Raw genomic sequence first — 13,136 nt, 5'->3', positions numbered from 1 at the left:
TTACCCAATACAAAAGATTTTGATTACATGCGGCTGGCCTTATATGCAATTTTTCGTATGTTTGACTCCCAGCCAGCATTAACGAAAGCCTCTATCTGATTGAACCAATCGATCCACTACTCTGACACGTGATGATGCTGGAGAACTTACATCTTTTCGTGGAATAAGGATCTTCCAATCGAGGCTGTTTTTTTTGTTTATATTCCTCAAGTCTTCTACATGCTGTAACCAAGGTCAGGCGCGTAGCCAGAGAAAATTTTCGGGGGGGGGGGGGGGGTTTAGAACATGGTGATAAATCAACACATGTACAATTTATATCACAATGTTTCCCATGGGTTATAATTTTTTGTTTCGGGGGGGGTTTGAACCCCTAAATCACCCCCCCCCCCCCTGTGTACGCGCCTGACCAAGGTTATGGTTACTATTATTCAAAATCAATAATTCATCAACTTGTGTTGCCAGTTTCAATAGTTTTTCAGACGATTTCGTTTTGACATTACCAGTTACTGAGGGGTAGTTAAATTTTCGATACAGTTTCGATAGACGAGTGGCAGGTCGTGTCGTCGATACTGCTGTATTTGTCTGTCGATGTTCAACATCAGGGGGATTCTCAAAGGCGGCAGAAGTATGTTAACTTCAAATAATAGAAATCTGTTAGTTGAATTAATGAAAAAATACTAGTTTGAAACATAATAATGATATGTTTACATACACATAACTTCCATTTTTTCATATCTCAGAAAACATAAAAATAAAATTTAAGCACTCACCTTTCTCATAGTTTACATTGATTATGATCCACATTATTTTGTTGCTCTCCGAAATTGGGTAAATAAGAGAAAAGGGCACACAATTTCAAATAGGTGGAATTATTCCACAACTATTTTAAACTGTTTGTTTATTTCTTCTGGGGTTTCTTGGTAACTATAGTTCATAGCAACTCAAACAGTGTTGCACTAATAGATAGTATTTGTTATTTTCAAGGGGTCGTTATGTTTATGGTAACTGGCGGTAAATCGCTCACGAACACTTTTTATTCCGATTTTTCTTTGGAGTGTCTGGTCGTGTCGTCGGCACGTACTCTACACTTGAGTTACCATCTATCAACTCATTTTTGAGTTAAGAAGCGAAGCTTTCAAAATTTGAGTACTTTTTACTCAAAATATGGAAAAATATTTTTTTCAAAATTTGAGTGAGTTTAACTCAAAACTTGAGTTCCTTGTACTCAAAATAAAAACATTCTTATTCCTAAATGTTTATATACAAATTGATTCTTTCTTTTAAATGGAAAGCCCAAAAAAGTGATTCAAAACCGTTTCATTTAGACCGGTTTGGCGTCGAAATTGAACGATGTTGATATTCTTATGTTGTACTTCTCACTTAGCATAATTGAAACCACAAAATTTCTATGAAAAAATCTATGATTGATGATTTATAGTTTCAAAAACCAGATCTAGAAACGGCAATGAAATACGACGTATTCTTGCATCCTTCAATTCGATAAGAATATTCCGATAAAGAGAACGCACTGAACTGCTCTAGAAGTTTTTTTTTCACTCAAATGTTTGAAAAATCATTTATTATTTTCTTGCTTTTTTCTGATAGTAAAACATTTTAAAAATATTCTGTGAAATTTTGAATCCTTTCGCAACAAAACTCAACAAGTTATGGGCCTTTATCTTTACCGATCTCATACTACGAAGAAATAAGACAAAACATTCTCGAAATGTTTCATTATAACAAAATACAAAAGAAAAAATATGGCTTTTTGAGAATGTTAGAGCCTACGTGCTCGCTTGAGTAATAAATTGTTTCCTTCGATTTCATAGACAATAAACTTTAAACGCGTTCTTCTCGAAAGCAAGTTTTGAAAGTCCGTGTCCATCGTCATTCAAAAACTACTACACCAATTTTGTTCAAATTTTGCACACACTTTCTACATATAAAAAACCAGACTCCAACGTTTTTCTTTTCGTTGTTTGTTACTCTGGGGAGGTTTAACAGCTACAAAATGGCTACAAAAACGTACTTTGGAATTTAAACAGCCACCAAAAATTCAAAAGATTAAAAAAATCAAACAGAAACGTTGGGGTCTAGAAAAACTTCTCCTCTAACTATGCTGCTTTGATTTGTTCACTTCTGATTAGTCTGCGCTGAAATACAGTGGAGACCGCATATCTTGATTTTTAAAAAGCGTCCTCAAAAATGCCTCTTCACCAACTTATTTATCAATATTTTTCCACGAAAAAGCTACGAAATGTTGTTCGAATGATGCTTTTCATTATACAAAATATTTGAATTTATTTTGTTGAACGATAGTTCTGAAAAAAAAATCGCAAAAATTATGATTTTTTTCATCGTTTAGTCCTAATCCTAATTTAGTCAAATCCTGGCTTTATTCGAACTTGTTTCATAAAAATTTTGAGCAACGAAAAGTGCACAAAACTAATCAAATTATTATAGACTAGCTGACCCGTCGAACTTCGTCTCGCCCAGATATTATTTGTTCAAATTTATGTTTTCGGACAGCAGAATTGTCAGCAGAGGTTTTGGATGTGCAAGTTCTTCTACAGGTTTTATCACAGTATTTCAATCCGTGAGTAGTACTACGAGTACATACCGCACCCAATAGTCACATAAAAGTGATTATACACAATATTTGCTTTCCAGATAATTCTTGGATGCCCAAGATATTATTTAGATTCTTTGAAACTAAACAATTCATTAATTTACATTTCACAATATTCAGTTTCCTGAAGCATGTTAGATTGTTTTGTATATGTATATAAATTGAGATTTCCTTCATTATGAAAAAACCTTTTTTTACGCGATCATCGCGTAAATTAAATGAAAAAAATCGCGTTATTTCAAATATAACGCGTAAATAAAGTTGCGTAAATTAAATTCGCGTAAATTAAGTTCGCGTAAATTGAGGTTATAGTGTATTTCATTAGAACAATTTCAAACTCCAACTTCACGGTAAACACATCGACTGTGTTGCACAATTTTAAACTATTTCAGTAATTTCTTTCCTATAGCGGACACGATTCGTACACAGAACTATCTGAATCTGACTAACTATTCTTTAGGTTCGTTGTTCCGGCGACACGCAACCAATATCAACAATCTTACACCTTCTTCCATTCGTTTCGTGAAAAAATTAGAGAACAGTAAAAAAGTGATCAAGAAATCCAATCTGGAGTAATTTCGTTACACTTTCGGGTTGTGAAATTTTGAAAATGCACTCAGGTGTGAAAGACGTCGTCCTACGTCAAAAGTTTCATTTGTTGCTTTCAATTTCATATTTGACTCGTCAGTGATTACGTGACGTGATCTCGTGCATAGCCACTTGAAACGCTACGTTTTTGTGATGATATTCTGATCGATAATTTGTGGGGAAGTGTGGTAAAGGGGATTGTATACTATTCTCCAGAAAACCATTTCCTAGAATTCATTTCGCAGATATAACATTCCCTAGAATAACGTTTAACGGAACAACGCGCCCCCGCAGAAATCACATCTGTCTACCCTCTTAGGAGGCGGTGAAGTTAGTTCTATTTTGTTGGTCGTTGAGCGTTTATTGAAAGACATAGGACTGCACGAAATATTCGTTCAGTTTGCTGGAAAGGTTTGTTGTTGTTTTGGCATTAAAAATGCCTTACTCTTCACTATATGGGGCCGGGTGTCAATTAAAAGTTTCAAAAATAGTCGCGTAACCTTTTTGTGTCATAATTTTGAACGCTAATAACTCGGTCATTTGTTGATGGATTGTTATAATTTAACAACCAATCGATTCGGAAACTTTTAACTTAAACATGTATGACGACGTCGTTTCAGTATTTCAATAGTATACTATTGAAAAAATGGTTGGAATAGACCTATGTTTTCATCCACCAATCCCTGTTGTACAAAATGACGTCAACTTCTTGTTCGGCATAGGAGGCTTTGCGTCATGCATAAAAAACACCGTATCGTTATGCGTAGTATGAAGAGAAATCTATAAATATAGGCTGCACAATATTTCTTTGCCTAGTTGATGTTTGACTGTGAATGAAACAACTAGCTTGTCCAGCGAGCTGATGACTGGATTGTATATGCGTTCACTTGCTGGATTGTCGCTTTTGCATTATGTTTTGGTGGGATTTCCTATTGTCTGCGCAACACCGTGTTCGCTTGAGTATCTTATATCGACGTGAACATTTCATAAGGGAACATAAACAAATGAGAGATTCTCTTTGTTTACTTTCTTTTCTGTTAATAACACCTGAATTTTCACGTTCACTTACCAAATTTGCATATACAATGAAAGAAAATATCTCCAGCTTTGTTATAGTATCATACATGTAACGAACAATTGCGTAATAACGCAGATATAATCGAAAGAGAAAGTAAACAAAGATAATCTGTCAATTGTTTTAAGGCCCTTTTGAAATGTTCGCGTCGATATATCATCTAGCTATTGAAGAACCGAATCAGCGTGGTTACCAATTCTTTTGAAATATCCCATGTATTTAGCAAATTTTTGGTCGATTTTGACATTAAAAATGCCTTACACTTCGCTTCCCGAGGCTGGGTGTCAATTTAAAACATGCAAAACTAATCGCGTACCATTGTTTTGTCATAATTTTGAACGCTTATAACTCAGTCATTTGTTGATGGATTTATATAATTCAAGAATCAATCGATTCGGAAACATTTAACTTAAACTTACGAGATAACATCATTTTAATATTTCAATTGCATACCATTGAAACATTTTTTTTTGAATTGAGTATTTTATTTTGGTTCTCTGGTAGCTATCAGGCCAATTTAGCATTATCGGCAATAGACTTTTCGGATCTAATTTGCTGTGCTTGTTCCTCGATGATTTGTTAATGGATTTTTCTAATTTAAATGATTCCATAGCTTCAATATTGCAAGCTTAAAAATGTTTGAATTTGTCAACGGATCGGTTTGTATACTTAAATCTCCATTCCCATAGGAACAAAACGTGACAATGTGACTGAACAAGTTGTTGTCCCACCAGGAATTAAACGCTTCAAAAGATTCAAAATTAAATTCTGAAAGCGGCATCCTCGGTTTAGTAGTATAAATGAGTTCCACAGGCTCACATACACAGTACAATTAGATGCAATATCATATACACCCAACGCTCCGTTTACGAACACTTTTTATACGTAACCTCTTTTTACGTACGTAAACGTAAACTTTTTTTACGAACCAAATCCCAAATAACGTAAACTTTTTTTACGAACCTACTTCGTAAAAAGAGGTTTTGTCATTCATCGAAAGCGATTTCCGACTCCATGGAAACTACTACAATATAGATATTTTTGGAACGGGTTTAAAGAGTAGAGTTCGCCGGAAAATTATGTTTGAGGTATTTTCTAAATCCAAGATGGCGACTTCCGGTTGATTGATATTCCTTGAAAACCCATACAATATGGGTATTTTCGGAACGGGGTTAATGAGTAGATGTCAGAAAATAATGTTTGAGGTAGTTTTGAAATTCAAGATGGCGACTTCCGGTTTGTTGATATTCCTTGAAAACCCATACAATATGGGTATTTTCGGAACGGTATAGTGTTTTAAAGGAATAAAGAGTTAAAGGAAAATGGAAAAACTTTCAAAAGATAATAATCAACCGGAAGTCACTGTTTTGTGTTTCAAGACCACCTCAAATATAATTTTCCGAAATCTACTTTTGAATCTTTTTCCGAAAGTACCCATATTGTAAGGGGTTTCAAGGAATATCAACAAATCGGAAGTTACCATCTTGGATTCAAGAACCACCTCAAACATCGGGTTCTGACAACTAATCATCAATCCCGTTCCGAAAATACCCATATTGCAAGGGTTTTCAAGGAATATCAAGAAACCGGAAGTCGCCATCTTGGATTTCAGAACCACTTCAAACATCGTTTTCCGACATCTACTCATCAATTCCGTTCCGAAGATACCAATATTGTTAGGGGTTTGAGTCAATCTCAATAAACCGGAAGCCGCCATCTTGGATTTTGAAACGAACCCAAACATAATTTTCTTGCACTTACTCTTCACATCCGTTCCGAAAATAAACATATGATGCGCGGTTTCCACAATAATCACACAAAACTTTTTTTACGAAGTAAATTCCAAATAACGTAAACTTTTTTTACGAACCAAATCCCAAATAACGTAAACTTTTTTTACGAACTACCTCTTTTTACGAACCTCCGTTTAGTTCGTAAATGGAGGTTTCGGTGTAGTAGGGTAACAGAGATATTTTGGCCACTTCATATATTTTGGCCCACCTAACAAACTTTATCAATTTCATCGGATTTTATCGATGTTAAGTAACCCATGTTGCATCAATTTGAAGCTAATCACATTAAATTACCTGTTGCGGAAGGGGTTTTCAAAGATATTATAACATTTGGGGGATATTTTTACAAAGTGGGCCAAAATAAAATCAATCCTAAAGTGGGCCAAAATACCTCTGTTACCCTATCAAAGATACACTCAAGGTAAGTTTACCTGCGATTTGACATGTATCGTTTGAATAGGAACCCTCGTAGAATTTGGTTTACCGCCAGTTTCAGTTTAATTATTATTTGCTTCAAAACAATAAGCGTCTGATGGCTACACGCGTTGTAACTATGGCAATGTTCATTTATGTGTTAATAACATCAAGTTACAATATGAACAAAATTTCGGAATTTCGTTGCGTATCCATTCCGTATATTCCTAATATGCCAAAGCGAAAATCAATGTAACTAAATATTTTACGCGGACTGTTTCTCATGTTTTCTTCCTCGTATTGTTGCCATATTATTTACCGACACTTTCCGAAGATTATCGACGATTTTGAAGAAGGATTAATAAAATTACTCTATTACTGAGTTTAGTGGTACAACAACATTTTTCGTTAAAATAAATAAAATCTTCTCTTGGATCAATTATCTGTTTATAAAATTGATAAGTTTGTACGTTTCTCGAAAATTATTATCATAAAATAAAATAGTTTCATTTGTTCAGGTTTAAATCTTTAGGTTGTTTGTATCTAAAATTAAGCTTTCAAGTAACTTTGAATTCATCATAATTGACTTCTAGTTAAAGGACGTTATTCAAAAACTTAACAGTGTAAAAATTTGTGGAAAGGGATCAAAATTGAATAGAATCAATTATCAAGAAAGAATTTAATTGTCAATTTTATCATTCGCCAACAATCTAAGCGCTTAAACTAGAGCAAGGTTGTAATTAGTCAATTGAATAAGTTTTTAGTTTAGTGTATCACCATTATTATCATCTTTATTTTTATATTAATTATGAAGACCCTAGAAACGTTCCATTTTTAATGTGATTGTGCTCGGTCGTGCCTTGAATACAACCCTCTAATTTTTTTTCTCTTGCAAAATAGTGTGAAAATTAGATGTTACCTTCATATAGAAAGAATTTTTTTGTTATTCTACGTGAAGTAGAAGTATTGTGCAGGTATGTAGTGTTAGTTTATAAAGGACTAAGTGGAATAAACTTCAGAAATTCTCCAGTAAAACTAGTCCAACGGGGCTCCAACTCCTCATATTAAAAATGGCTCAACAATGGACCTCTATCTGCCGGGTTTGTTGAACGAAAAAATTGGACCAATGATCCAACGTATTGGACCAACGAAGGACCACCGTTGTACGTTTTTTTCTAAGAGGGTAGTTGCGGGCGTTTGCCCGGATTACCCAAAGCTAGGGGCTAACCTCAGTTAAGTCGGACAGCAGGTCATTTAAAACGATGAGGCGTAGCCGCATTAGACCTTTACAAATCGCAGTAAAATGAAACAAATTCTATTAGGCAGCATATTGATCTGTTAAGCCAAATAACCATTATGCCAAACGACTTTATGCCAAACCCGGTAGCTCCGTTTCTGGGCTATAATTTTCAGGGGAAAATGCTTCGACTTTTCATATTCTGAAGAACGCTTTTCTGGAAAACAGTAAGTTAGGGAATTTAGTTTTAGGTTTTAGTTCAAGGTACACTTTGGGAAGTACTTTTATGGGGAATGGTTCAGTCTGCATGCAATTTTCCGACCAAATGGTTTCTGGGGAATGGTTTTCGGGGAAATGTTCTAGAATCGCAAAGGGTACTGAATAAACAAGTAGTTAGTAATATCCATTTTTTTTGTTAGCCATACTTCTTTATTGTTTTGGTCTTTGCAGAAGGATGCTGACCACAGTTACATGACTTCCTACCAGAGTACTGTTGAAAACGCCATCATCAATTTTACACATGAACGCAATTCTGGTTTCTTGGGAGCCTTTCTTTTTAAAGTTCATCTCGAAACTAGAACATCAAAGATACAATTCATTTATCTATCTGTTGTATTTGGTCAACATATTTCAGTACCTTTATATTAACTAGGTATGTCAATTCTACTTCGTAACACTTCACGAAATCTGTTCAGTCAACATCTACGCTATCACAAGCAGGTTAGTTGATCATCACCCCAAAAAGCAAAACATTTACATTTAGTTATATACAAATTCAAGCCGGGGATAGGCGCTATTACGAGAAATATATTAGTTCTAAGGACAATTAACTATATTGTATTGTTTTGAGTGACCATAGTTTAGCAGTAATAAATGCAAGATCAGTTTTGATCTGTTTCATGATTATGGTTTTCCTATTAACGATTGATTGTAGCTGTAATCAATAAAAGAAATTTACAAAAATTCTACACTACGGAAAATCAGATTTTGTTAGTGTCAACTCAAACACACTTGTACTATTGAACGATAAAACATTGAATCAAAATGAAAGCAATTTTTGAGGCAATGAAAATAATCCATTTATTTGACTAAATAGTTTCCTTTCAACAACAAATGCTGAGGCTAAAAATTTTTATGTGTACCATTTCTTCAAAAAAAAACAAGAAATCGTCACAATAATCACCATTTCACGATAACAAGTGAGAAACGATTGATAGCTACCACAGGAGATGAGAATTGAATTGAGCTGAAGGTTTCACACATTTACAACTCCAACAAAACGGGAGAGAATACATGACCTAGACAGGAAACATGAACAGTTAAAATCGCTATGATTTCTATCCTTATCTAGAATGACTTAAACGATACAACACAATCTAATTGTATTATTCTTTCGCCGCTACCGACCTCGTAGCTAAGGACTATGTACATCACATTCACATTTCGTACTGGTGCGAGAGCCATCCAGTTGTAATCCGGTTTATTGTCGCCTCGATTCGACATGTTTGATTTGGTTTTAGCTTGTGCGACTTACCGCCAGCCACCGCCAGTTTAGTAGAGAACCTTCCTCAGCTGTTCGTAGGCACAGTTCATAATGCCCCAGCTGAAAAAGGCCCGTGTACAGTTCATGCTGACGCCCTTGTACACGTTTCGCAGCTTTCGATCCCGTTCGTTGTAGACCTGCCGCAGTGCCACCAGCATACCTTCGTACGGAGTTCCCAGACGGCTTTGCATCGTGACCTTGATGACGTTCAGCGGGTAAAACACGGAGCTAATAAATGCACCGATGCAGGCACCGGCAACAAATTCCTGGGTCCGTTGTGTCACGAGCGTTGTCTAACGGTGGAAGGATGAACGTTATTAACGGCAAAAAAAAAACAAGTAAAAATACCAAGCGTTTCCATCGGATCGGAACGCACGGTGAATTGTTCCGTCCAGTATAAACTTACTCGTTTCGGTAATCGCTGATCTGCTTCCTCGCGCATCACGAAAAACATTGCATTCGAAGGTCCGTTACGCCACAGAATCGGTACCATCCCACGGTACAGTTCCTTGAAACCGTACTCGATGGAGATTAATCTACACACGGTAAAAAAGAGTATTCAACAACGGTCGAATGAATTCATAGACCACCCTACCTACCGGAAAGCATGATGAGTATTCTTGTACTTTTGATGATAATTGGCATCTGCCAGCAGTGTCTGGATGCGCTCGAACGGCATCAGAATCGCTTCAACCGATCCCGCCATGCAACCGGCAATCGTTTTGGCCGAATACTGACCCATCCCACAGTACTCCACCAGGGGTCGGCGTGTCCCATCGTACACCCCGAACATCAACGAAAGCGAAATGGTTCTTTGTGCTAGGGGTGGAAAGATTCCGCGATAAAGATAGGTGATGCCTTCGCTTCGTAGCTGACCAAACGCCTGCCGAAGCTGAACTCCGTGCAACATTTGGCGGAAAATCATCTTGTAGATCGGGTAGGTAACGGTTATGTTGACGAAGGCAGCACCCCAGCCGCATGCAAACTCACGCCAGTTCATCAGTGGAACCGGACTGGTGACCGTTCCGGTTGCATTTGGCGGACGGCCATTGATTTCCGAACCTCCGGTGCGAACCACGGACATCGTCGTCTGAGCGGGTGACTTGTTCGAGGAAATTTTTCTTGCTTTTTTTTTCCTAACCCGTCGGAATCACTAGCGAAGCAGTTCTGAATCTAATCTTCTCACAAACGTGCCAAAACTGTGTTCGCTCCGCTGCAACGCAAATTCCTCGACGCGCGTACTCTCAGTACAAACATCCACATGCCAATTGTTGCTCACTTGTTGCTGTCCGATAATTATCCCGTAGCAATGTCAACATGATTTTCTTGAATGCAGTCACTGCGCCCAGCTTAATTCACCAGCGGGAACTTATCAACATAATGAAGCATCTGTTATATAACTAGATGTGGTAATCTTTTACGACCTCCCGACTGCACACTGCTCCGTCATCAATTTAATATTGTTCTAGTTCCACACCTCGCTCGTACGCGCTATCAAACTAGGCGTTTTGTTTTGCTATTGAATAAAGTCAATCAAGCAGAATTAGGTTGATCCGAATACACAACACGTTCTAATGAAAAGCTTATTAATTCACTCACGCGATAAACTAGCAGATTGTGGACCGTCGAATGCGCGGGCAAAGTGGAAACCTGCGCACAGCAGGCGGGGATTTGTTGTTGACTCAGATTAAAAAATAATGCTTCACCACTTCCTTCTTTTCGCTCGCTGATGCAGAAAGTCTAGATTTATACGAGAATCCCAAAATATAATAGCTAATCAACGTGACCAATAATACATCTGCTATTGTGATAGCGCTACTGCGCAAACTATTGACAAAGGAAAGAAGAAAACAAAATATGCTATCAGTAACAGCTGACGTTTGACAGTTTTCCAGAAATTTTCGGTATTCGAAAATATAGGGCTGGGAGTTATTGAGAGGATAATCACGAAATGACTGAAACCATAAAATAAGTTATTTCACATTTAACAATCACGCAGAAAATCGAATTCAAAGATATTTTATTTTAAATCAGCACTTATTTTCATTTACCTTTTATTCAAATACATTTGATATTTACTTCGAAGCAAACCATTTATATTTCTACGCGCACAGAAATAAATAAAATGATCATAAAATTCAAATATATTGTGCTTTGAATTCGAATATTTCCACTTGGATTTAATTTCATTTCACTTAAAATCAAATACAATTGTTTTTCTGATTCAAAGCAAATCAGTTTTGTTTCTACAATCAGGCTTTCGTGCGATTGTGTGTAGATTCAATGATGTTTTTTTTTTCAAATTCAATTAACTGTTATTTAAAAAGAGTTTTTGACTAAATATTGCAATTTAAACCGACGACACGACCTGCCAACTCGTGTCAGAAAACTGTACACTAAGGTCTCTTTTTACACGGTATTTTTTCGCACGGTTTTTTTTACACATGGCTTTTTTTACACGGATTTCGGAATTAACACGGTTTTTATTTACGCGATTTTCGCAATTAACGCGGTTTCTGATGAGAGTTTAAAAAGCACTGTCATTTGTTTTTTGAGAAAAATTTTAAAAAGGGAACAGGTTGTCTGTATAAAAACGATTATGAGAGCTAATTTAAAGTTTAAAAGTTAACTGAAATCATTCACTCAACAATTCACGAGATCATTGACTGTCGTTCCATAAAATGAATAATCAGTCTTCAGTTCTTCAATCCCTGTCGTAAATTACACGACAACACCTCTTCCGCTCAGTTGTGGTGTATGATGTCAGTATCGTCATTGATATGATCGAGAATTTCGTAGCGTTGAAGAAATAGTCAGATTTACTAATCTCTTCTACTCTTCATCATATCGAGCAGTACAGTATTTTATACCCATTTGAAAAATATAACTCTAGTAGTATTATGATTTACGCCGATGAAATGGTTGCTTCAGCATGACACATAGTAATACCAAATACAAATTATAATACGGAATACTTCTACAAATTTTCAAGGACACATTTTGCATCGTGCGGTACACTGTCATGATACATTGTCAGAGTGACAATGTACTTTAACGAGTTTTCTATAAAACTAGCAACACTGAAGGGTAAGAACAAGTTCACTGTTTATTATAGTGAAAAATAAATAAACAAACAGTTTTTATCTGATAATCAAGATCACAAGCGAAATGTAAGTTAAACAATAATCTAGAATGGTTAAGCCACCATGAATATACTACTAGCTGTATTGATATTTGTAGATTCGTGGGTGTTTGTGTTCATTTTTCATCTTTTGTGCTAGTGCCGGTGATATTTAGACTGATTGTTGCAGTTTAATACAGCAACGATAAACATAAACAAACAAGTTCGTTTTGCACCGTAGCAACTAGCATAAAGCGTTGCCAGAAACGATATTCTTCCACATTTTCAAATTATCGCAATGAAAGAGAGTAATTTGCTAGGCTTACTTGTTCAGGCTGTGAACCAAACATTGGCTGTTCGTGTGTATGGGACTTAGGGGTATTATTATTTGTATTTGGTAATACCTTTTCTAATTTGATTCATATTCATCTCTATGAATTCTTCTCCTTTAATTCTATCGCTGCGTGCATAGATCTTCATCCAATACCCATGTCTTCGAACTCAGTTTAATTAAAAAAATGACTATTAAGATCGTTAGTGTTTACTACACATCGCAACTTCGGAATTGAAAAGAACTTATTCTCATGCATATTTGCAGTGAAAGTGTTTATGGGTGGTATTATTAGTACTTCTTTAGTCGAACGTTCTAAATTGTACGTATTATCGTTCTTTTTTAAAACCGAATTCATTAAACATAAGGCATGAGCCATTTAGATTATTTTGATTATCGTACAAC

General features: G+C 36.0%; 1 protein-coding gene across 2 annotated transcripts; it reads right to left on the bottom strand.

Annotated features, from left to right (window-relative positions):
- Positions 1–8,325: 8,325 nt before the first annotated feature.
- LOC131430570 (mitochondrial nicotinamide adenine dinucleotide transporter SLC25A51) lies at positions 8,326–11,127 on the bottom strand. Of its 2 annotated transcripts, XM_058595641.1 has the most exons (4): positions 10,879–11,127; positions 9,879–10,795; positions 9,686–9,815; positions 8,326–9,572 (listed from the first exon to the last, which is right to left on the bottom strand). In XM_058595641.1, exons 2-4 carry the CDS (start codon positions 10,361–10,363, stop codon positions 9,288–9,290), a joined length of 900 nt encoding a protein of 299 aa, XP_058451624.1. In that variant the 5' UTR covers positions 10,364–10,795; positions 10,879–11,127; the 3' UTR covers positions 8,326–9,287. The 2 variants fall into 2 exon arrangements, with proteins under 2 accessions (XP_058451624.1, XP_058451623.1); XM_058595640.1 differs by having other exon boundaries at positions 9,879–11,127.
- Between the last annotated feature and the right edge of the window lie 2,009 nt (positions 11,128–13,136).

This window comes from Malaya genurostris, chromosome 2 (assembly GCF_030247185.1).
Source record: "Malaya genurostris strain Urasoe2022 chromosome 2, Malgen_1.1, whole genome shotgun sequence".
NCBI lineage: Eukaryota > Metazoa > Arthropoda > Insecta > Diptera > Culicidae > Malaya > Malaya genurostris.
This window is presented reverse-complemented; position numbering and strand designations above follow the sequence as displayed.

Bases quoted from the DNA above. Each gene is read 5' to 3' on its own strand.
- LOC131430570 (XM_058595640.1), bottom strand. From the start codon at position 10,363: ATGTCCGTGGTTCGCACCGGAGGTTCGGAAATCAATGGCCGTCCGCCA. The intron at 9,816-9,878 runs GTAGGTAGGGTG...TACCGTGTGTAG, and splicing joins AATACTCATCATGCTTTCCG to ATTAATCTCCATCGAGTACG. The intron at 9,573-9,685 runs GTAAGTTTATAC...TTCCACCGTTAG, and splicing joins ATCAGCGATTACCGAAACGA to ACAACGCTCGTGACACAACG.